This window comes from Plecotus auritus, assembly GCF_963455305.1.
Source record: "Plecotus auritus genome assembly, chromosome: 1".
Lineage (NCBI taxonomy): Eukaryota > Metazoa > Chordata > Mammalia > Chiroptera > Vespertilionidae > Plecotus > Plecotus auritus.
Window position 1 is genome coordinate 203,696,823 of NC_137770.1, and position 25,216 is coordinate 203,722,038.

At 39.7% G+C, this 25,216-nt stretch overlaps 1 protein-coding gene and 1 pseudogene across 3 annotated transcripts in view; both read left to right on the forward strand.

Moving 5' to 3' along the window:
• LOC308246320 (UDP-glucuronosyltransferase 2B31-like) overlaps window positions 1-5,738 on the forward strand; it is a 19,454-nt pseudogene extending 13,716 nt beyond the window's left edge. Inside the window, exons 4-6 of the transcript in view lie at window positions 988-1,075; window positions 2,575-2,794; window positions 5,459-5,738. The product of the transcript in view is annotated as a UDP-glucuronosyltransferase 2B31-like (transcript). The remainder of the gene's footprint in view (window positions 1-987; window positions 1,076-2,574; window positions 2,795-5,458) is intronic.
• Window positions 5,739-7,439: 1,701 nt separating this feature from the next.
• On the forward strand, window positions 7,440-23,800 carry LOC308246299 (UDP-glucuronosyltransferase 2B31-like; the record flags this gene model as incomplete). Of its 2 annotated transcripts, XM_080664425.1 has the most annotated exons (7): window positions 7,455-7,965; window positions 8,095-8,217; window positions 11,807-11,955; window positions 14,566-14,697; window positions 16,989-17,076; window positions 17,943-18,162; window positions 21,838-23,800. In XM_080664425.1, the coding sequence occupies 7 exons, from the start codon at window positions 7,494-7,496 to the stop codon at window positions 22,115-22,117; spliced, it is 1,464 nt and encodes a 487-aa protein (XP_080520551.1). In that variant the 3' UTR covers window positions 22,118-23,800. The 2 variants fall into 2 exon arrangements, with proteins under 2 accessions (XP_080520550.1, XP_080520551.1); XM_080664424.1 differs by having other exon boundaries at window positions 7,440-8,217.
• Between the last annotated feature and the right edge of the window lie 1,416 nt (window positions 23,801-25,216).

Here is a 25,216-nt window from a genome sequence, read left to right on the forward strand (position 1 = left end):
TTCCTAACTAATGTAGCTTCCTCCCTATCACCTATGCAAATTTGCTGAAAAGTTGAAGTAACTTTAACACTCACACAGGAAAAAGATGTTAACCACTTATAAACTAGAATCCAGCTTACTGGAAGTTGGTTGGCCATTTATAATTAATTAACCATATTAATCAATGCTGTCAGTGTAGTGTAGCATGTTTTGTAGTGTTAACAGTCAGATGAAAAAAATTTACCATCATCATCATATTTGATCTTTTCAACAGGTGAACTATTAATTCTAAAGTGCCCATGGCTTTTCTTTTCTACATTTTAAGAAAATTTTCAACCCTAGCTAGAATGATAATAATGGATTTGGGTAAAAATTACCACGTGGAAGTGGTGATTAATAAGTAGAAAAGTAAAAGAAGCTAAACATACTCATTAAGCAGACATTATTTATTATTATTATTAAACTATTAAATATCAGAATGATTTAATTTTCATAAGTAGCTGATTGCACTGATTTTGTAAAGCAAATGATGTAAAACTCCAAGGTAATTTATGAAATTAGTGAATATAAGTAAACCACTTTCCCAACATCCAAAAAGAAATAAACAGGTTAACATTAACTCGGGATGATGAGAGCAAGAATAATAAATAATTAAAATAAATGCATAGACTATTAATTTGCTGTGTTTTGCATTACAATTATATGACTATCTAAAAAATATATGCTTGAATTGGTCATTGATAATCTCATTTGTCTACCCCAAAATGTGAAACATCATGATTGCACTCATACCTGACTGAATATAAAAATAAGTAACACGCAATGTAAGTATGTATGCCTCTTACATCAGTGTTTATTGGTTCTCATTATCAACATGTCTTGTCCTCATTCCCTTACCTGTTATATGTCAGGGGGTTAACTAGATGTCTCTTAACCTATTTAGAATTCTAACATGATATAACTCTGCACTTTGACTCAAGTAATACATTACCTTATTTACTCTAACAGGTTATATGGAGATATGATGGCAGAAAACCAGATACCTGAGGGCCAAATACCCGGCTCTATAAATGGATCCCCCAGAATGACCTTCTTGGTAAGATTCTGGAAAACCCTGAAATCAGAATCAAGTCAACCAGAATGATAAAACAGTTCACTAGGATAGAAATGTATTGGACATTTCTTATTGGAAACCTTAAAAATAAAATTGAACTTCCCAATATTTCTTTCTCAGTCCTAGGGGAAAAGGAAAAGCTATAACAGTTGGCATCTTATATTACACAGCCATGTTCCGTATGGCCACAAACAAAAGATCTTTATTTCATGTGTAATTCCTCTCTGAGAGAATATCTCAACCCTTTCCCGATTCTCACTCTGCCTCCTAAATCTCTCCTTACACCAATCGTGTAACCCACCGTAAGGGTGTACAGGCGCCCCTGAAAAATATCAGCTCTTCTTTTATTGCCAGTGACTCTCCATTTTCCATTGGGAAAAAATTTAATATCTCTTTCCAAAGTAATAACACATTCCTTTTTTTTTTTTTTAATAGCAGCCAACTGCTTCCCAGTTCTTATTCTCCTTTTTTTTTTTTTTTAATTGAAGTCAGAGAGGAAGGGAGAGCGAAAGAGAGATAGAAACATCAATGAGAGAGAATCATTGATTGGCTGCCTCCTGCATGTCCCCTACTGGGGATCAAGCCTGCAACCTAGGCATGTGTCCTTGACCAGAATCCAACCCAGGACCCTTCATTTCACAGGCTGACGCTCTATCCACTGAGCCAAACCAGCTAGGGCGTAATAACATATCTACACTAATAAAAGGGAAACATGCAAATAGACCATCCCTCCACTATGCCCACCAGCCAATAAGAGAGAGTATGCAAATTAACCCAACAAAGATGGGGGTTAATTTGCATATGCAGGCATGGAGCAAAGACTGAAGATAGTGTAGAAGGAAGCCAAGGGCTGCAGAGAAGGGAGCGAAGCTGTGGAGAAGGGAGCAAGGCAGCGGAGATGGGAGGGAGCGAGGCAGCAGAGACAGGAGCGAAGCCTGCCGAGGCGGGCTTTGCTCCCTTCTCTGCTTCACTATTCTTGCAGGAATAGGCCTGAGGAAGACCTATTCTTGCAGGAATCTTCCTGCAATGGGCCTCTAGTTTCATTATAATATGTAGCTTTTTCTTCCTTTGATTCCTGTGCTACCACCATCCCATTGTCTGCTGCCTTGATATCTATATATCACACTCTGTGACTTCACTATTTTATTAAGAGAATATATTTTAACATGAACCACCACTCTTTTTTTTTTTTTTGCATACACTTTTTCAATCCAGAGAATTCTGTTTCCATGTGTTCACTGGCAACCTGTATTCATTTTTGAGACACAAGAAGCACACCTATCTTCTATGTAAGCCTTCACTGTCTCTCCAGCAGACGTAGGTGCTTCTTCCTATGAGTTCTGAAAGACATTTTAATACAGTCTGAAGTGTAGACCAATCTGTTACTACAGACATTGTCTCTGCAGTGCCTTTATTGCCCAACTATCATTTTATTTCCAAGATTTATAATTCATAATTTGCTGAAATTCACCCAATCCTAGGCCATCCAAAAATCAAAGCCTTTATCACTCATGGTGGAGCCAATGGCATCTATGAGGCGATCTACCATGGGATCCCTATGGTGGGCCTTCCTATGTTTGCGGATCAACCTGATAACATTGCTCACATGAAGACCAAGAGAGCAGCTGTCAGATTGGACTTCAACACTATTTCAAGTACAGATTTGCTCAATGCATTGAAGACTGTCATTAATGACCCTTCGTAAGTATCACATGTTTTTTATAGATAGTATTTATACATAGATTATTTTGTCAATAGTGTATCTTAGTTTCATCCCATTTTTAAGAGGCTAATTTTGACATTATTAGCATGAGTTAACCCATCTTAATCTACTTTTATTTTCAACCACAAAATTACTTCAAAATTGCATATTAACCCCATGTATTTAATGGGTAGCCATCTAAAGCAACAATTTTCTCCTCCAATAATATAAAGTTATGTAGGTAATTATACGAACACATTTTTTAAAAATATGATAAAATACATAGAAGGAAGAGTGATAAACTAGAAAAAAAATTATAAATTCTTTACCTAAATAAATTCAGTATCTAAAATTTCTGAAACTATAAATATCTTTACACTCAAAAACTTATTATCATAATAATAAAAGGCCAAGTGGCATCATGACCAAAACGACCAAACGACCAGACACTATGAGGTGGCATTGACCTCCTCAGCCTGGGTCTGGTGGGTGACGGCAGCAGCCAGAGCAAAGCAGCCTGGGTGCCAGGTGCCTGGCAGCAGACGGAGCAAAGCAGCCTGGATTCCAGTGGGTGGCAGAGGTGGCCAGAGCGAAGTAGCCTGGGTCCTGGGTACTGAGAAAACTGATGCTGGCAGTCGAGGGAGGGAAGGCCTATTCTTGCATGAATCTTTGTACATCAGGCCTCTAGTTTTATTATCATCATTTTAACAGATTTTAAGAGATATTATTTACATACCATAAAATTCACATGTTAAAATTATATAATCCAAATATATGTAGTATACTTACAAAGCTATAAAACTATCACCATAATATGCATTTAAGGCATTTTTGCCTAAAAAAATACCATATGCCTTAGAAGTCACTTCCAGTCTCCCTCACCTAAGCAACCATTGATCAACTTTCTCTCTCTATAGATTAGTCCTTCAGTACACTCATAATAACAGAATCATCCTATCTAATAAAAGAGCAATATGCAAATTCACCATACCTCCGCTACACCCTCAAGCCACGCCCACCAGCCAATCAGGAGCAAGTATGCAAATTAACCCAACCAAGATGGCTGCAGTCACAGAGAGAGCAGGAGGCTTGGGTTCCCCCGGCAATGGAGGAAGCCAAGCTTTCCGCCTGCCCTGGCCTGCCTTGGCCTCCGCTTAAGGCTACAAAGTTTCAATTATAGAAGATAAATAAATCCCAATAAAAATGGCAGCAGCCACAGAGCTGGAGAGAGCAAGAGGCTTGAGTTTCCCCCAACAATGAAGGAAGCCAAGCTCCTGCAGCCCTGGCCTGCCTTAGCCTCCACTTAAGGCTACAAAGTTTCAATTATAGTAGATAAATAAATCCCAGATCCCAGGTCCTCCACTTGGGTCGCTGGGGGCCGTGGCCAGCTTGCAAACCACCACAGGCCCCTCACCCAGGCTGCCCCATGCCCCAAGGGAACCCCCACCCTGATCCGGGACACCCTTCAGGGCAAGCCAGCCAGCCCCCACCCACGCACCAGGCCTCTATCCTATCTAATCCTATCTAATAAAAGAATAATATGCCAGCAGCCAGGGGAGGGAAGGCCTATTCTTGCATGAATCTTCGTGCACCAGGATCAGGGTGGGGGTTCCCTTGGGGCATGGGGCGGCCTGGGTGAGGGGACTGTGGTGGTTTGCAGGCTGGCCACGCCCCCCCAGCAACCCAAGTGGAGGCCCTGGGATCTGGGATTTATTTACCTTACCTCCCCCATCACTCCAACACCCAAGATGGCTGCCCCCATGTGGTAATAGATGACTGCCCCCATGTGGACACAAGATGGCCACCACAAGATGGCCAACAGTGGAGGGCAGTTGGGAGGGACCAGGCCTGCAAGGGAGGGCAGTTGGGGGTGATCAAGCCTGAAGGAGAGGGCAGTTGGGAGGGAGCCAGGCCTGCAGAGGAGGGAAGTTGGGGGTGACCAGGCCTGCAGGGGAGGGCAGTTAGGGGTGACCAGGCCTGCAGTGAAGGGCAGTTAGGGGCAAACAGGCTGGCAGGGGAGCAGTTAGGCATCAATCAGGCTGGCAGGGGAGTGGTTAGGGGGTGATCAAGCTGGCAGGCAGAAGCGGTTAGGGGCAATCAGGAAAACAGGCAGGCGAGCAGTTGGGAGCCAGCAGTCCTGGATTGTGAGAGGGATGTCCTAGGATCGGGCCTAAATGGGCAGTTGGACATCCCTCGGGGGTCCCAGATTGGAGAGGGTGCAGGCTAGGCTGAGGGACACACCCATCTCCGTGCAGGAATTTTGTGCACCAGTCCTCTAGTACAATATATGGTCTTTTGGAACTGGCTACTTTCACATGGCATAATGTTTTTTGTGTATGTATTTTAAATATGTTTTTATTGATTTCAGAAAGGAAGTGAGAGGGAGAGAGAGATAGAAACATCAATAATGAGAGAGAATCACTGATCACCTCCCTCCTGCACACCCCACACTAGGGATCAAGCAGGCAACCCAGGCATGTGCGCTGACTCAGAATCAAATGGAGAACTCCTGGTTCATGGGTCGAGGCTCAACCAATTAGCCATGCTGACCTGTCAATAAAAATATTTTTTAATTAAAAAAAAAAAACAACTTTGAATAGGAATGATTGGCTTAAGCAAATTAACTTTCTTGCAATGTTGGTATCTTTGTGTTTCTCCTTGAGATATAAGGAAAATGCTATGAAATTATCAAGAATCCACCATGACCAGCCAGTAAAGCCTCTGGATCGAGCGGTCTTCTGGATCGAGTTTGTCATGCGCCACAAAGGAGCCAAACACCTGCGGCCAGCCGCCCATGACCTCAGCTGGTTCCAGTACCACTCTCTGGATGTGATTGGGTTCCTGCTGGCCTGTGTGGCAACTGCTACATTTGTCATCACAAAATGTGTTCTGTTTTGTTGCCGGAAGCTTTTTAAACCAGGAAAGAAGAATAAAAGAGAGTAGTTGTTTCAGAGGCCTGAAGCTCATATGCCTCGTAGATAGGACTCCTCCACTTTATTCCAGCAGGAAGTTGCGATGTAAGGGTCACTACCTCCTGTGACAACCTTACTTTTCACAATTTAGCTTCTCAGATCAAAATTTGTTTTCAAGTGACTACCTGGTTAAGAGTTATAAATATGTCATGCCAAATATAAAGACTTATAAAAAGTAAAACAAAAATAAAGCCATATGAATATATTTTTAAATTTGTTATTCTAATTGCAAAGTTATACCAAAAAATTAGCTTAACTGTGTTTCAAACATTACACATGAACACAAGAACATTAAGTAGTCTATTCTCATATTAATATTATTTTGCAAATACTCAGAATATTTTAATATTATTTTGGTGCAAAATTCTGTAGTTTTATCTTTTGCTAAAGAAACTATTCAAAAGTTAGAATTGTGCAAAATGATTCATCCTCCTACTTCATTTTGGGAGACCACCAATGCTCCTTTGTTTTACAGTACATCCAGTATCAGCATCACATCTTACCTAAAGACATGGAAGTCATTTGCTTTCATCCAGTTTAAGTTAATTTATCATCAAAACTTACGTGGACTGAGAACTATAACCACAGCTAATTGCTTCCTATTGTGAACTGAGCTATTTATGAAAGACTTTGGTTTCAGTAGTTAATTCTCTTCACCTCACAGCCCTCTAAAAAGATTACAGACACAATTACCTCTAACTATCCATAATTATGACATTCATCCTATATAATAAAGACATAATATCCAAATTAACCCTCACGCCCTCACAAAATGGCTGCCCATGACCAGGCCAGCAGGGGGGTTAGTGAGGGATGACCAAACACCTGAACAAGCAGGCCTCATGGGCAACTAGGCTGGCAGGGGGGTTACTGAGGGACAACCAAATGACTGAACAGGCAGGCTGCGTGGGGCAACCAGGCCGGCAGGGAAGTTAGTGAGGGACAACCAAACAACTGAATAACAGGCTGTGTGGGGGCAACCAGGCTGGTGGGAAGGTTAGTGAGGGATGACCAAACGACTGAACAGAAGGCTGCGTGGGGCAACCAGGCCAGCAGAGGGGGGAGTTGGGGGTGACCAGGCCAGCAGGGGGGGGCAATTGGGGGCGACCTGCCGGCGGGGGGGCAGTTACATTTGACCAGGCCAGCAGAGGGGGGCAGTTGGGGGAGACCAGGCCAGCAGGGGGGGCACTAAGGAGTGACCAGGCTGGCGGGGGGGGGGGGGGGGGGGGGGCAGATAGAGGTGACCAGGCAGGCAGGCAGGTGAGAGATTAGGAGCCAGCAGTCCAGGATTATGAGAGCAATGTTCGACTGCCGGTTTAGCCCTGATCCCTGGGATCGGGCCTAAACTGGCAGTCGGACATCTCCTGAGGGGTCCCAGATTGGAGAGGGTGCAGGCTGGGCTGAGGGGACTCCCCCACCCCCACACTGTGCACTAATTTTGTGCACCGGGCCTCTAGTCTATAATAAATTATAAATCACAGGAAAACTATAAAGTTGACTCAGCTGGATGATAGCACTTTTAGATATTACACAGGTTTGTATTAAAAATAAGGTCATTACTTTATAATTTTCTGACTTGCCATAAAATTCTCTGACTGTCCATCAAATATATTTACCCTGGATGTGTGGGTTATATTTTAACTTCCTGATTGATATCCTTTTGGACATAAGCATGAGCCGTGGGAAAGGGATCAGCCATTTGAAAAGAAGCCTGTGTGCCTCCAGGATGCCTAGGAAGTGGATTTCAGTTCTGCTGCTGCTACAGCTGAGTTGTCACTTCAGCCCTGGGAGTTGTGGGAAGGTGCTGGTGTGGCCCACAGAATACAGCCATTGGATGAACATGAAGACAATCCTGGATGCACTTGTCCAGAGAGGTCATGAAGTGACTGTTCTGACATCTTCAGCCTCAATTCTTGTTGATCCCAGTAAACCATCTGCTATTCAATTTGAGATATTTCCTACATCTTTAACAAAAGATGATATGGTTTCTTTTTTCATGAAGCTGATCAATAAATGGACATATGATCTGCCAAAAGATACATTTTGGACACATTTTTCACTAATGCAAGAAATGTTTTGGGAAGGTTCTGACTTGGTTGAAAAGCTCTGTAAAGATGCTGTTTTTAATAAGAAACTTATGACCAAACTACAGGAATCAAAGTTTGATGTCGTTCTTGCAGATGCCGTTGTAGCCTGCGGTGAGGTGCTGGCTGAGCTACTTAAAATACCTTTTGTGTACAGTCTCCGCTTCTCTCCTGGCTATAAAATTGAAAAGTATAGTGGAGGACTTCCATTCCCTCCATCCTATGTACCTGTTGTCTTTTCAGAATTAAGTGATCAGATGACATTCATGGAGAGGGTAAAAAATATGGTCTATGTGCTCTATTTTGACTTCTGGCTACAAACATATAATCAGAAGAAGTGGGATCAATTTCTGAACGAAGTACTAGGTAAGCTATGTTTTTACTTGGTAGCATGAAGTCCTAACTTTCCTAGTGCTTTGAAAGATGAGTTGGTATAAATATTGAGAGGAATTTGTCTTTTATACATGAAATGATTAAATAATCTATAATAATAAAAGCATAACATGCTAGTTAGACCGGACAGCCGAACAACCTTCTGGACATCCTTCCAGATGACCTTCCGGACGAAGCTGGGGCTGTGAGGGCCAAGCCCCTTGCATGAATTTCATGCATTGGACCTCTAGTAATATATAATGATCTTTTAATCTCACAAATACAGGGAGGGGGTTTGTATACACACTTGTATACACACTTTTTTCTGCTAGCTCAATGGATGTTTCTTTCTTTTCAGATTTAACTCATTGGAGTTAATAATTATTCAAAGTGTGTCTATATTTGTGGGACACCCTATATCACAGAAATGCTTAAATTATAAGGTTAGTTTGAACCCTGGGGTACACTAGTATGGGATACTCCAGGAAGTTAGAGACCCCAAATTGAAGCACTGAGGAGTTCTCTCAGCAATCACACATCCATTCTTCTTTGTTGCTTTGTAATAAGCTTCATTTTTTAGAAGAGTGTTAGGTCCACAGCATTATTAAGTAGAGATTTCCCATATATGCCCTGCCTCCTTTATTGTCAACATTGCCCCCCAGAGAAGTACATTTGTTACAACTGATGAAAATAACTGACACAGCATTATTATTATCTGAAGTCCATAATTTATATTAGGGTTCACCCTTGGCATTGTATATTCTGTGATTTTTGGACAAATTTATAATGTCATGAATCCACCATTATAGTACTGTAAAGAGTAATTTAACTAAAAATCCTCTGGACAGTGGCTCTGCCCATTTATCCTACATATTAATTTTACTATAAATTTTTATCTTCAATGAAGGCATTAGAAATTTCATTAAATATTTTCAACAAAGCACAAATGTAAATTGAGGAGTTACATATTTTTAGCACAATGTCTATAGACCATTGGGGAAATTGTTTCTATTTGTTTCTCCTCAGTTTTCTTATTTAAAAATTAAACTGTGTTGCCATACTACCTGAAGGAGTCTTTGAGGATGGAGAAATATGACTCTGTCTCAGATAGGAACCTATAACTTGAAGTTTCTAACGATTATATTGCTTCACTAAGTGCTTATAAATCACCTGTTTTAAAAGCCAAAAATCTTGTTGAAGGGTAGGTAATCAGGTTTAAATTTTTTGAAAACTATATTTCTCCATTACAGACAAAATGAGCCAAAATTAAGGGTGAGCACATCTATTTCCATACTTTATGAAAGCTTCCCAGCTGTTTTTGGCAAATATTTTTATTTCATATACAAATATTGTTATGCTCCAAACATGAATCAAATGCAATAGTGGCCACACTCTCAAAGATCTCACAATTTACTTGTAAAATCTAGAAATAAGGGAATAGCTTGCTAAATTGTAGGATCTAGACTTAGTATTCTAGGAAAGGCATTTCCGTGTGTATGGTAGGGTTGATCGACTAAGGAGTTGAAATCACTGTTTACATTTGCATTAGTTAATTTTGAAGCTTTACAGAATAACAAATGCATACTTAATTCTTTAGTGCTTAAATAAATGTTTATGATTCTGAATGTACTGATGTGATATTAGAGATAAAAGTCTATATAAATAATGTGTGTGCATATACTGTATTTTCAAGCCAATCACTTTTATTTGTATTTATTTTTTAAATATGTTTTTATTAATTTCAAAAAGAGAGGATGGGACAGGGAGAGAGAAAAACATTGATGTGAGGGAGAAACATTGATCAGTTGCCTCCTGTGCAGGGTCCAAACCCACAACCTGGGCATGTGTCCTGACTGGGAATCAGACCAGCAACCTTTCAGAGCAGGGGACGACCCTAAACCAACTGAGCCACACCAGCCAGGGCTAAGCAATCACTTTTTTTTGATAATTTTTTGTCTTTAATTTTTTAATATAAATATTGTACATGCATTTATGGTACAGGGGTAATAAGGAAATTTTCTTTTTTTAATTCTTTATTGTTTAAAGTATTACATATAGTATTACATATGTCTCCTTTTTCCCCCATTGACCTCTCCCTGGCCACCCCCAATTCCCAGCACATGCCCTCACCGCCCTAGTGTCTGTGTCCATTGGTTATGCTTATATGCCTGCATACAAGTTCTTTGGTTGATCTCTTACCTACCCACCACCCCACCCCCACCTTCCCTTCTGAAGTTTGAAGGTCTGTTTGATGATTCTCTGTCCCTGGATCTATTTTTGTTTATCAGTTTATGTTGTTCATTATATTCCACAAATGAGTGAGATCATATGATATTCATCTTTCTCCAACTGGCTTATTTAACTTGGCATAATGCTCACCAGGTCCATTCATGCTGTTGAAAATGGTAAGAGTTCTTTCATTTTTACAGCAGTATAGTATTCCATTGTGTAGATGTACCACCGTTTTTTAATCCACTCATCTGCTGATGGGTACTTAGGCTGTTTCCAAATCTTAGCTATGGTGAATTGTGCTGCTATGAACATAGGGGTGCATATGTCCTTTCTGATTGGTGTTTCTATTTTCTCGGGATATATTCCTACAAGTGGTATTACTGGGTCAAATGGGAGTTCCATTTTTAGTTTTTTGAGGAAACTCCATACTGTTCTCCACAGTGGCTGCACCAGTCTGCATTCCCACCAGCAGCGCATGAGGGCTCCTTTTTCTCCACATCCTCGCCAGCACTTGTCATTTGTTGATTTGTTGATGATAGCCATTCTGACAGGTGTGAGATAGTATCTCATTGTCATTTTGATTTGCATCTCTCAGATGATTACTGACTTTGAGCATGTTTTCATGTATCTCCTGGCCTTTCGAAAAGTGTCTATTTAAGTCCTTTGCCCATTTTTTTTATTGAATTGTTTATCTTCCTTTTGTTAAGTTGTATGAGTTCCCTATAAATTTTGGAGATTAAACCCTTATTGGAGATAACATTGGCATATACGTTCTCCCATGCAGTGGTCTTTCTTATTGCTTTGTTGATGGTTTCTTTTGCTGTGCAGAAGCTTTTTATTTTGATGTAGTCTCATTTGTTTATTTTCTCCTTAGTTTCCATTGCCCTAGGAGCTGTATCAGTAAAGATATTGCCATGACATGTCTGATATTCTATTGCCTATGGATTCTTCTAAGTCCTTTATCCATTTTAAGTTTATTTTTGTGTATAGTGGTCTAATTTCATTTTTTTTTTGCATGTTTCTGTCCAATTTTTCCAACACTCTTCATTGAAGAGACTGTCTTGATTCCATTGTACGCTATTGCCTTCTTTGTCAAATATTTATTGAGCATAATGGCTTGGGTCGAATTCTGGGTTCTCTGTTCTGTTTCATGGCTCTGTATGTCTGTTCTTGTGCCAGTACCAGGCAGTTTTGAAAACAGTGTAAGCCAATCACTTTTAAACATCTTTGGCTACATTACTCTAAGCTCCTTTTAGAAAATTACCTGGTATATTCACATTACACTACTCTAATTTTCACTACCTTTATTTTTTTTTTTTTTTTTTTTTTTTTTTTTTTTTTTGCCCTTCAGGAAGACCCATTACATTATTTGAGTTAATGGGGAAAGCTGAAATGTGGCTTATTCGAAGCTATTGGGATTTTGAATTCCCTCGCCCACTCTTGCCACATTTTGAATTTGTTGGAGGTCTCCACTGCAAACCTGCTAAGCCTCTGCCTAAGGTAAAACTATTCATGTTAGTTCTACTTTGATTATTTTGCACTTTCAGTGGGAATGATTCTGTGTTCTTCACTCAGAATGTCTGATCACACGATGAGAGATATGGGAATCTGGGTAAAGTGACCATTAGAAACTCATATATTTTATACTATTTCAAGAATCTGAATGTCATTATCATTACCAAATAAATAATTATACTTGGGAGGCTTTGGAAATAGAGTCAGTTAAATTAAGGTCTTCCCTGTTGAACACATTAGAAAGTGTCAATCATTCATTCAAATACATTCTTAAAGTGACTCACATAATCCAGAGATAAGCACTGGATAAGAGAGAAACAGTGAAGACACAATTTCTACCCATAAATACCTAACATTCTACTTGGAAAGACAGAATCTATATACATAAAAGCCTAAGTGACCTAACGACCAAACAACCGGTCGACCGATCGCTATGACACGCACTAACCACCAGGGGGCAAATGCTCAATGCAGGAGCTGCCCCCTGGTGGTCAGTGCGCTCCTACAGTGGGAGCGCTACACAGCTGACCAAAGGGCTTCAGACGCCAGGCTCACAGCTGGAGAGCGCAGCTGCACAGTGAGCCTGTCCTGCCTCCATGACAGCACTACTGAGTAGCAGAGGCGGCAGATGGAGGGGAGCCAGGATGAGCAGGAGCAGTGTGGTGCCCAGCCCAGGCTCCTCCCCGGTTGCCTGCCACTGTGTGCACTACTACATCCACCGAGGGGTCCCGGATTGCGAGAGGGCACAGGCCAGGCTGAGGGACCCAACCGGTGCACGAATCCATGCACCAGGCCTCTAGTATTAGTAATAAAAATTGTGTGAATAGTATAATAAGGAAAGACCACAATGCTAGACAATATCCAGCAGGGATTATAGAAAATATTTCATATTATTGATAACTAAGTGGGACCTGAGGTTGTGTAGTAGTAGCAGAAAGGAATGGAAAGAAAGGAAGACACAAAAGGTAATGCCAGAAAAATAATAATAATTCCCAAGAAGTCCAAGTTTAGTGTATCAGGAAGAGGCTGAATAAAGAGGCAGATGAGCCCTAACTGGCTTGGCTCAGTGGATAGAGTATCAGCCTGCGGACTGAAGGGTCCCAGGTTCAATTCCGGTCAAGGGCATGTACCTTGGTTGCGGGCACATCCCCAATAGGGGGTGTGCAGGAGGCAGCTGATCAATGTTTCTCTCTCATCGATATTTCTAACTCTCTATCCCTCTTCCTTCCTCTCTGTAAAAAATTAATAAAAATATATTTTAAAATAAACAATTAAAAAATAAAGAGGCAGATGATGCTGGAGAAGTAAATTAGAGATAAGTAATTATAAGAATTTTGAAGCATCTTATGAAAGTATTCAGGAGTCAATGAAAAGGGGGAAAGGGAGTATAAGTGCAGAGGTATGATCAGATTTTCTTTTTTACAAAGCCCTCAAGATGCAATCTCTGGATTGAATTGCATAGGGTCAAGAGCGGAAAGGCAGACAAAGAGGAGGTTGTTGCAAGAATTCCAGCAACAGATAATGGAAAACTACACATTAAAGATGTGAAGACACCTACTCTTATAGTTATAATATCAACCTCATATTTCTATTCAGTATTAAAAAATTCTTTATATATAGTATATAATACTTACAATGTCTCTGGCACATAGTAACACAAAAGTAAAATTAACTATTGTTACTATTGTTATTTTTACTGCTGTTAAGAACAGTATTGGCCAGGCCAAGTAGCTCAGTTAGTTAGAGAATTATCCCAGTGTGCCAAGGTTGCAGGTTTGATCCCAGTCAGGGCCCATACAAGAAGCAGCCAATGAGCCCTAACCGGTTTGGCTCACTGGATAGAGTGTCGGCCTGTGGACTGAAAGCTTCCAGGTTCGATTCTGGTCAAGGGCATGTACCTTGCTTGTGGGCACATCCCTGGTAGGAGTGTGCAAGAGGCAGCTGATCAATGTTTCTCTCTCATTGATGTTTCTAACTCTCTATTCCTCTCCCTTCCTGTCTGTAAAAAATCAATAAAATATATTTAAAAAAAAGAAGCAGCTAATGAGTGCTTGAATAAATGACAACAAATGAGGTATCTAGACTACTCAAATGCATAGAAACAAAGTAGAATGATGATTGTCAGTTCCAATTTGCAAGATGAAAAAGTTCTTAGAGATGGGTTGCATAATCATAAGAATATATATGTACTACAGAACTGTACATTTAATCATGGTTAAGATGGTCCCTGGCCAATGTGGCTCAGTTGGTTAGGGATTGTCCCATGCACCAAAAGGTTATTGGCTCAATTCCCAGTCAGGGCATATGCCCAGGTTGTGGGCCCTGCCACCTTGAGCATGCAGGAGACAGATATATGATTCTCTCTGTCTCTCCCTCTCTGTTCTTCTCTCTCTCTAAAAATCAATAAAAATATTTTTAAATACTTAAAATGGTAACTTTGTATTATGTGCATTTTAACACAATTTAAAATAACAAGCACTACACTAAAAAGTCCTTATAATACTTAATTTTCTCTTTGGCTGTTTATAGCAATCCCTTCAATAGTGTTCACTATGCTATTGTCTTTTGTAATGGAAAGTAATTCTTCCTTCACAGGAAATGGAAGAGTTTGCCCAGAGCTCTGGAGAAAATGGTATTGTGGTGTTTTCCCTGGGGTCGATGGTCACTAACATCACAGAAGAGAGAGCCAATGTGATTGCATCAGCCCTTGCCCAGGTTCCACAAAAGGTTAGATAAACTACCTTAGAGCAGAAAACTAATGAGTGTGTTAAACTCTGTAAAGGGTCTGATTAAGAAATGTCTACATGAAAGTTAACTATTATGATACCTTCAATTATCTCAGATAACAATTTGAAAAACAAAATACACATGTCAGGTGCCAAAGTAGTACAGAGGGTGTTTTTTATGAACAATAACTTTGGCATTATCATTCTGCTCACAAAGAAGTATATATCAAAAGTACACTGTGAAGTTTGGTTTGATAATGTTACAGAGAACTGGAATAAATCAAGCAATACTTGGAGAGTTTAGAGTTACACTTTATTACGTGCGGGTCCAGAGGAAAATGTCTCTCAAATTCTTGGCCCCAACATGGAGGAATTTTCCCTATTTATATGTTTTTACCTTCTTTGTCTCCCAAATATGGGGTGTTTCCGGCCCCTTTTGCAAGTTCTTAAAGAGCCCCTATGTGCTGGGGCCTTGAGACTTCAACCAAAGGCCTGGCCTGGTGCCAGCACTGATAATTTTGTCCGGGGAAGGTTTAATGGCCTCTCTGAAGTGGGAGTAGTCTTATTTTCCTTATTATTTAAGCAAGCAAGCATTTACAGAAGCCAAATAGCAGGGTTAAAATTTCAAACAGCAGTTTTTATATAAAATGGATGCTTCAATAACAATATTATAGGGCAGGAACAGATATCACCAAATCCTATCTTGTCATTTGCTTCATTTCCTTGCAGGATTCCTAGACACTACTCATGTTCTCAGAATGGACTTAAATTTAAACATTAAACAGGGAGTGATAACAGTCTGAAAGGCTCATACAGTTTAGACTTATGGTAATCTAGGTCTCTCCTACTTTCCCTGGATTTTGGATTAAGCCTATTCAGTGTTGCAAGGTGATATTCAGAGTAAGGCTGTCCAGGGCTCACCAAGCTGCATCTGGGTATCTAAGCCAGCCACAATGATTTAGAGAAAGAGAAAAAAACAGCATGTACAAAGGAAAGAGAACCTCCATGGTGGGCTGGGCCCTGCTAAATTTTGAAGCAGGAAGACATAAAAGAAAGGGTAGATGTGGGTCCAGCCCTCAAGGTGACCCAGTGTTTTATAATATGTGGCCCCAAAACAACCCATCAGAATAATAACTTTTCCTGATTAAGAAGAAGAAGAATATAACAGTCAACCAGAAGCAAGCCTAACATAGGATCGTTTAAAATGCCTCACCCTTCTCCATAAAATATGATAGTAAATCACATTTTCTAATACATAAAATACAATTGTCTCTGTGTAATTGTAAAATACTTTTAGTTTCCTAACTAATGTAGCTTTCTCCTTAACACCTATGCAAATTTGCTGAGAACTTGAAGTAACTTTAACACTCATGTAGAAAAGATGTTAACCGCTTATAAACTAGAATCCAGCTTACTAGTGGACTTAGAAATTGCTTGGCCATTTATCATTAATTAACCATATTAATCAATGCCATCAGTACATTGCAGTATATTTTGTAGTGTTAACAGTCAGTTGAATAAAATTTACCGTCATCATCATATGTGATCTTTTTAACAGGTAGATTATTATTTACAAAGTGCCAATGGCTTTTCTTTCCTACATTTTAAGAAACTTTCAATCCTAGCTAGAGTGATAACACTGGATTTGGGTAAAAATCACCTCTTGGAAGTGGTGATTAATAAGTAGAAAACTAAAAGAAGCTAATCATAATCAATAAGCAGACATTATTTATTATTATTAATAAACTATTAAATATCAGGATGACTTAATTTTCACAAATAACTGCACTGATTTTGTAAAGCAAATGATGTAAAACTCTAATAAGGTAATTTATGAAATTAGTGAACTAAGTAAACCACTTACCCATCATTCAAAAAGAAATAAACAGGTTAACATTAAATCTGGATATTGAGAACAAGTATAAAAAATAGTTAAAATAAATGTGTAGATTATTAGTAATTTTATGGGTTTGCACTACAATTATATGACTATCTAAAATTTTTATATGCTTGAATTGGTCATTAATCTCACTTGTCTAACCCCAAAGTGTGAAACATCATGATTGCACTCATACCTGACTGAATATAAAAATAAGTAACACGCAACACAAATATGTACGCCTTTTACATCGGTATTTTATTGGTTCTCATTATCAACATGTCTGGTCCTCATTCCCTTACCTGTAATATGTCAGGGGTTTAACTAGATGTCTCTTAACTTATTTAGAATTCTAACATGATATAACTCTGCACTTTGACTCAAGTAATACATTACCTTCTTTACCCTAACAGGTTATATGGAGATATGATGGCAAAAAACCAGATACCTTAGGGCCAAATACCCGGCTCTATAAATGGATCCCCCAGAATGACCTTCTTGGTAAGATTCTGGAAAACCCTGAAATCAGAATCAAGTCAACCAGAATGATAAAACAGTTCACTAGGATAGAAATGTATTGAACATTTCTTATTGGAAACCTTAAAAATAAAATTGAACTTCCCAATATTTCTTTCCCAGTCCTAGGGGAAAAGGAAAAGCTATAACAGTTGGCATCTTATATTACACAGCCATGTTCCATAAGGCCACAAACAAAAGATCTTTATTTCATGTATAATTCCTCTCAGAGAGAATATCTCAACCCTTTCCCAATTCTCACTCTGCCTCCTAATTCTCTCCTTACACCAATCGTGTAACCCACGGTAAGGGTGTACAGGTGCCCCTGAAAAATATCAGCTCCCCCTTTATTACCAGTGATGCTACATTTTCCATTGAGGGAAAAATAATATCTCTTTTAGAAGTAATAAAAAATTTCATGATAATGTGTACCTGTTCCTTTCTCTAATTCTTGTGCCATCAACATCCCATTGTCTGTTGCCTTGATATCTACATATCATACTCTCTGACTTCACTATTTTATTAAGAGAATATATTTCAACATGCACCATCACTTTTTTTTTTGGCATACACTTTTTAAATCCAGAATATTCTCTTTCTATTTGTCCACTGGCAACTTGCATTCATTTCAAGTCAAAAGAAACACACCTATCTTCTATGTAAGCCTTCACTGTCTCTCCAGCACACTTAGGTGCTTCTTCCTATGAGTTCTGAAAGACATTTTAATACAGTCTGAAGTGTAGACCAATCTGTTACTAAATATATAGTCTCTGTCAGTGCCTTTATTGTATAGCTCTCATTTTATTCCAAGACTTATAATTCATAATTTGCTGAAATTCACCCAATCTTAGGCCATCCAAAAACCAAAGCCTTTATAACTCATGGTGGAGCCAATGGCATCTATGAGGCGATCTACCATGGGATCCCTATGGTGGGCCTTCCTATGTTTGCGGATCAACCCGATAACATTGCTCACATGAAGACCAAGGGAGCAGCTGTCAGATTGGACTTCAACACTATTTCAAGTACAGATTTGCTCAGTGCATTGAAGACTGTCATTAATGACCCTTCGTAAGTATCACATATTTTTAATAGTAGTTATAAATAGGTATTTTGTCAATTATTTGGCTATTATGAATACAGCATTATGTTTTTGTGTGAACTTCAGTTTTCATTCATTTTTGGGGTAGATATCTTCAAGTGAACTCTGGGTCATACAATAACTTTATGACAAACTGAAAAACTGATGTCCAAAGAGATTGTACCATTTTACATTCCTATCAGCTATGTCTGAGAGTTCCAAGTCTCTACATCATTGTGAATTCTTGGTATCATCAGTCTAGGTTTATAGGAACAGAAATGCATAGATATGTAAACTAAAAGACATATACAAAATGTTTATTATAGTTTTAGTAGTAATGGCCAAAAAATTATTAATAATCTAAATGTCCATTGGTCATTAAACAGAGAAATAATTTGTAGTATTGTCATACAATGAAATACTATATAGCAAAGGAATTAACAATAACTGCTACAGAAAAGAAAAAACAAGTGAGTACATACTATAAGATTCTAATATGTAAATAAGAAAAACTAATTTATGGTATTGGAGATCAGGAGAGTAGGTAATTTGGAGAAGGGTGTAGTAAAATGGCTCAGACATGGGGTGGTTCTATGGATAGTGGGTATATTGATATGTTCACTTTATAACTTTATTGATAATTTTGAAATTTTGAGCTGATCACTTAGAATATATGCAGACACTTATGAATTTCAGACATAAATTGAAGGTATGTTTTATAAAATGTATTTAGAAATTATAAGAATTAAATAGGAAAAAAAGAAAACCAGAGACATTAAAGAAATGCTATCATACACAGACACTGGGGTGGTGGGGATTTGCCCCGGGTGGGAATGGCTGGGTGGTGGGGGTCAATTGGGGGAAAAAGGAGACATATGTAAAACTTTAGATAATAAATTAAAAAAATTAAAAATTAATTTAAAAAAAAGAAATGCTGTGGCCAGGGAAAGTCTCTCTGAGATGTGACACTCAGCCAACATTTCCAGCAAGAGATAGAGGCAACCTTGGGGTGTTGCAGGAAAAACTGCTCCAGGAAAAGGAGAAAGGGGACAGAAAGTACAAAAGTGCTAACAAGAGAACACATTTGGCACCTCCAATGAATAGCTAAGTAGAAGAGCATTATGACTACAGTAGAGCATGCTTGGGACAAAATGATAGAAGAGGTAGCCAGGGGTCTGTTCTTGTAAGATACGACAGGGCAAATACTTGATCTGGATTTTATTCTAAATGTGATAAGGAAGCAGATAGAAATTTTGAGCAGGTGTAGTATTCTGTTGGGTTTAACAAAAATGTATTTTGGCTATAGGGTTAAAAATAGACAGAGTTATGAAGAGAAGAGTAGACATACAGAGACCTGAGGAAGCCTTTCTCCTGCCAGGACACAATTCCTCTTTAAAACTCCTAGAGTATTATTCTAAACTAGAGGCCCAGTGTATGAAATTCGTGCACTCAGGGCGGGGGGGGGTCCCTCAGCCTGGCCTGCACCCTCTCGCAGTCCAGGAGTCCTCATGGCATGTCCAACTGATGGCTTAGGCCCGCTTCCCAGAGGTAGCGGGCCTAAGACATCAGTCGGACATCCTTAGCACTGCTGTGGAGGTGGGAGAGGCTACCGCCACCCCCACTGCACATGCCATCCATGAGCCTGGCTTCTACACCTGTGGGAGCGCACTGACCACCAGGGGGCAGCTCTGCGTTCAGTGGGATTGGGCTAAAACCGGCTCTTCAACATCCCCCGAGGAGTCCCAATTGTGAGAGGGTGCAGGCCAGGCCGAGGGACCCCACAGGAGCATGATTGGGGCCGGAGAGGGACATGGGAGGTTGACCAGCCAGGGAGGGACTGCAAGAGGGCTCCAGGGCATGTCCGGCCCATCTCGCTCAGTCCCAATCGGCCAGACCCCAGCAGCAAGCTAGCCTACCAGTTGGAGTGTCTGCACCCTGGTGGTCAGTGCACTTCATAGCAACTGGTCGACCGACCAGTCGACTATCTGCCCCCTGGAGGTCAGTGCACTTCATAGCAAACCATTGAGCATCCTTAGCATATCATTAGCATATTATGCTTTGATTGGTTGAATGGACAACTGGATGATGAGACACTTTGCATATTAGGCTTTTATTACATAGGATACTAGAGGCCCAGTACACAAAATTTGTGCACAGGGGCATGTCCCTCATCCCAGCCTGTGCCCTCTAGCAATCTGGGACCCCTCGGGTAGGGTTCCTAGGCCTGGTCAGCAATCAGGGCTTATCGGGGCATTCCTTCCCCCAGCTTCTGGTAGCTGGCCCTGCCACCACTGCCACCACTGCTTGCCATCTGTGTTGTGCTGCCCCCTGCCCCTGCCACCGGTCACTGCCAGGGCCGGCCTGACAGGTTGAACCGGGCTGAGGTAAGGAGGTGGGAATTGAGAAAAGAAAGAAAGACAGGAAAGCGGGATCGGGAGGACTACAGGTCATCGAGAGACTGCAGCAAGTTTATTAACTGCGTAATGCCTTTTATACACAAAACACTGAATAGGAGGTCTGTCAAGAGGAATGTATTCTTTGTTCCTCTTAATCTCTAAGGGAGAGACAGAGCAGAAGGACAAATTCTCAGTACAGCAAATCTCAGTAAATAGTTACAGACTTCTTGGTAAGCTATGAAAGGTTGCTCTCATTTTACTGATAACCGCCATCCAAACAAGCCTGGGAAAACTGTGTGGTTAGGGGACAGCCTTGCTAGTCCCTTCAGGTGCAAGGACCTTGTCAGCTTACACCCAGTCTCCAACAGGTCACCTCCCTCTGTGGGCAACAGGCATGGAGTGCGATCACTTGGCTGGCCTGGGCCTCCCTCTGTTGGGCGATCACTGGCCAGCCCTGCACACCTGCCACAGCGTCACTGGCTGGTGGCCTGGGCCTCCCTCTGTGGGGCAATCAATCACAGGGCCCCCAGATCAATGGTTGTGCAGAGGGAGGCCCCGCCCATCTGCTGCAGTGCCACCAGCTGGGTAGCCTGGGCCTCTTCCTTTGGGGCAATCAATCGCAGGGCTCTGCGATTGACCCCAGCAGAGGGAGGCCCCACCCACCTGGCCAGGGCTCCACAATCAGTCACCACATAGAGGGTGGCCTGGGCCTCCCTCTTTGGGGCGATCGATTGTGGAGCCCTCCCCCCCATCGATTGCCCTGCATAGGGTGACCTGGGCCTCCCTCTGAGGGGCAATTGTGGGGTGATGGCAGGGCCCCCCGACCAATCGTATCACACCCGCCTTGGCTGTCCTGGCGCCAGTGCATGTCATAGCGTGGTCGTCTGGAAGGTCGTCCTGACGGTCGTTCTGCTGTTCGGTAGTTTGGTTGATTTGCATATTATGCTTTTATTTTTATAGATTGTTACAGAAGATACAATTCCACTCTCCAACATATAGAATATAGAATGGCTTCTATCACTTCCTTTACTAAAAATACTTTAACTTTTCCACTTTATTTTTCATCTTCACTGTTTAAAATATTTTTCAATGAGAAATTTTTAATTTAGAGGTCAAACTTTCTTTGACATCCAAATAAAAATATACTACTTCTGTAATTCTAAGGTATGTATGTTAAATCATTTGCTTGACAAAACCCCTTTATGGGTTTGAATTGGTTAGGCAAATTAACTTCCTTTCAATGTTGGTATCTTTGTGTTTCTCCTTTAGATATAAGGAGAATGCTATGAAATTATCAAAAATCCACCATGACCAGCCTATGAAACCTCTGGATCGCGCGGTCTTCTGGATCGAGTTTGTCATGCGCCACAAAGGAGCCAAACACCTGCGGCCAGCCTCCTATGACCTCAGCTGGTTCCAGTACCACTCTCTGGATGTGATTGGGTTCCTGCTGGCCTGTGTGGCAACTGCTACATTTGTCATCACAAAATGTGTTCTGTTTTGTTGCCAGAAGTTTGCTAAACCAGGAAAGAAGAATAAAAGGGAGTAGTTGTTTCTAAATCCTGAAACTGATTTGCCTCAGAGATGGGACTCCTTCAGTTTATTCCGCACAATGAAGTTGTAACATAAGGAACCCTTCTTCCTGTGACAAAATGACTTTTCACAATTTAACTTCTAAGATCAACATCTGTTTTCAAGTGATTTAGATGAAAGTTTATTTCCAAGTGGTTTACTACCTATTTGAGCTAGAAATATTTCATTCCAAAGAGAAAAAAAAAACTTGGAAAAAAATTAAAAATAACTAACTTTTTGGGACTATATTGAACTTTGTTGCTCTAATTCACAAGGAATACCAAAAATATTATTGAGTTAAACAGTGTTTTAAATATTGTGCATGACACAAAAAGCATGGAGAAGTCTACACATAGTACCCATAGTATTTTGCACTCAGAATATTTTAACTACATTTTGGTGTACAATTTTGTAGCTAAGGAAACCCAATCATTGGAATTCTGTAAAAAGGTTCACCCTTCCATTTCATGTTTGGAGACTAGTAATGCTCCCTGGCTTTTACTATACATCCAGCCTCAGAATCACTTCTTACCTAAAGACATGGCAAGTCATTTGCCTTCATGCAGTTTAGCTCATTTTCCAATGGAATATTCATTGAATTAGAAAGCTATCTGTTTTCTGTTATAAAGTTGAGCTATTTATGAAAATCTTTTATTTCACAAACTAAATTATCTCTTTGTCCCGTCCTTTAAAAATGTTCACCTGACCTGACTGCTTTCTCTCTCATATTCAGCCTTTAATAATGGATGTAAGGTCCCCATTTTAGATTAAGTTAATATAGAAACTATACTCATATAAAGACTTATTGACTTATTGAATTTTCATTCTCTCTTAATTTGTATACATGTTTCTTTCAGAATAAGATGAAGCATCACTTATCTATCAACAAATATGGTGCGAAATGTAATGTTTTTGTTTAGCACAATTTGAAATAATGATGATTATCCTATGTAACTATACTAGATCAGCATATCTGTCTCATTCTTTTGTCTCTTTCCTCAGGACATTGTTGCCCCATTCTTCCCATAGCTCTTATATGTAAATATTCAATTCTTTGTCATGACAAAATAATTATCATTTTTATTAAACCTGGGCACACTATGCCTGACTTAATATATAACAATGAGAAGAATACAAAAATTGCATAAATATTAAGGGAAATTGGTAAGTCAAACCTAAGGAATCTGAAAGTCCTCCTAAAACCTGCACATCAGAACAACACTTTATGAACAAATTAGTCCAAGATATAAAAATCATTTCTTGATCTTCATTGGTCAAGAAGATCACCATCAAAGTCTTACAACAAACAATCTCCAGATGAAGGCATAAAATTTATTTTGAAAAGAAATTAAAACTTTGATGATGGGGGAAATATAGGGGGAAAAAAACAAAACAGTTTCCATGCAACTCCTATAGATAACGGACACATTTTGAGAAACAAATAGAACTGCCTGACTGGTATGGCTCAGTGGTTAAACGTTGACCCACAAACCAGGATGTCATGGTTCAATTCCTAGTCGGGGCACATGCCTGGGTTGTGGGCTCGATCCATAGTAGGGGGTGTGGAGGAGGCAGCCTATGGATGATTCTCTCTCATCATTGATGTTTCTATCTCTCTCTCCTTCTCTCTTCCTCTCTCTGAAATCAATAAAAATATTTTAAAAATTAAAAAAGAGACCAATAGAACTAATATAGTGCCATAGAAGATAATATCATTAAATCATGCACTGAGACTTAAATAACTTACCTCAAAATCTATCCTGTAACAGAAAAGTTTTGGTAGTCATTGTATAGTGAGAACTATTACAAATCTCCAACTAAAAAATCACAGTCAAAACTGCATTTATAAAAATAGATAGTGAATATGAATAGGAAATTCACAAAAGTAAAATGGTCAATAACACATAAAAGATGACAAAAGTCACTGATGTTATGGAAGGTGAAAATTAAGTCATTAAATTATTTTCCTACAGATAATTTTCCAAACAATTTATCTGGTGAAACTATTTTAAGGAAGTATAATGTGAAAAAACCCTATACTTCATCTTCCCCACCAGTGAAATGCAGATAAACATGGTATTAACTACCTCATGGAGTTGTGGAAGGGATGAATGTATTAACATTGTACAGCAATAAAAACAGTTGCTGTGTATAGAAAAATGTAATTTGCATTATGATTTATATGCATGAAAAAACTTCCACAACGATTTTAGTCTTTGCATAAGTTACTTTAATACATTTTTTTCACTGTATCCCTAACCAACAAGGCAATAGCATCAATGGCTTTAAGGCAAGAGGTGGGTGTGGGGGGGTATCCCTGAGCCACCGGGTCAAGCTGCTGATCCTAATATCACCCAGGTTTTTGGGTGAGTACCCTAAAGGCATTCCCTTTCTTTTCATTAAAAAAAAGGAAAAATTGAATCTGATAATTAATATGTTCAAGAGCAGGTAGGTTTATTAAACTCTCCTTTAAGGTTCTAAAGGCTATTTCATTCCATTCTTCCCATAAAATTTGGTCAGGACTATAATTCTTTAGTAAATATATGAGGTTTGGGGATCCAATTTTGGCAATAGCCAGCTAGTCCAAGAAAAACTCAGGAAACCTAGGACACAATGAAACTTACTTGGATCCAGGTATAGTCCTTGTTTCAATATTAGATGTCTCAAATATCATACCTGAGTTTGGACAAACTGAAATTTCTTTGGAGATTTTGTGTCCCTTTAAGTACATAAGTTCAAACTGGTGGATGCTGTCTTCCAATGAGGAGATCTGAGAAGAGCAAATAAATAAACCATTCACATCTCTCAGCAAGGTATAACCTATAGGGCAAGTTATATCATCCAAATCAGTCTTCAAAATTTGTCAGAAATAAGAGGAGCTTTCAGTAAAACCCTAAGGCATTACTGTCCAGGTAAATTGTTTTCCTTCCCAAAACTAGGTGAAAAGGTATTGGCTAGTTTCATTAACTGGAATACTAAAAAAAAAAAAAAAAAAAAAAAAAAAAACTACATAAATTTATTACACTAAAGAATTTATTTCCAGTACAGTTAGATGGTAGCAGTGTATGGGGGTTAA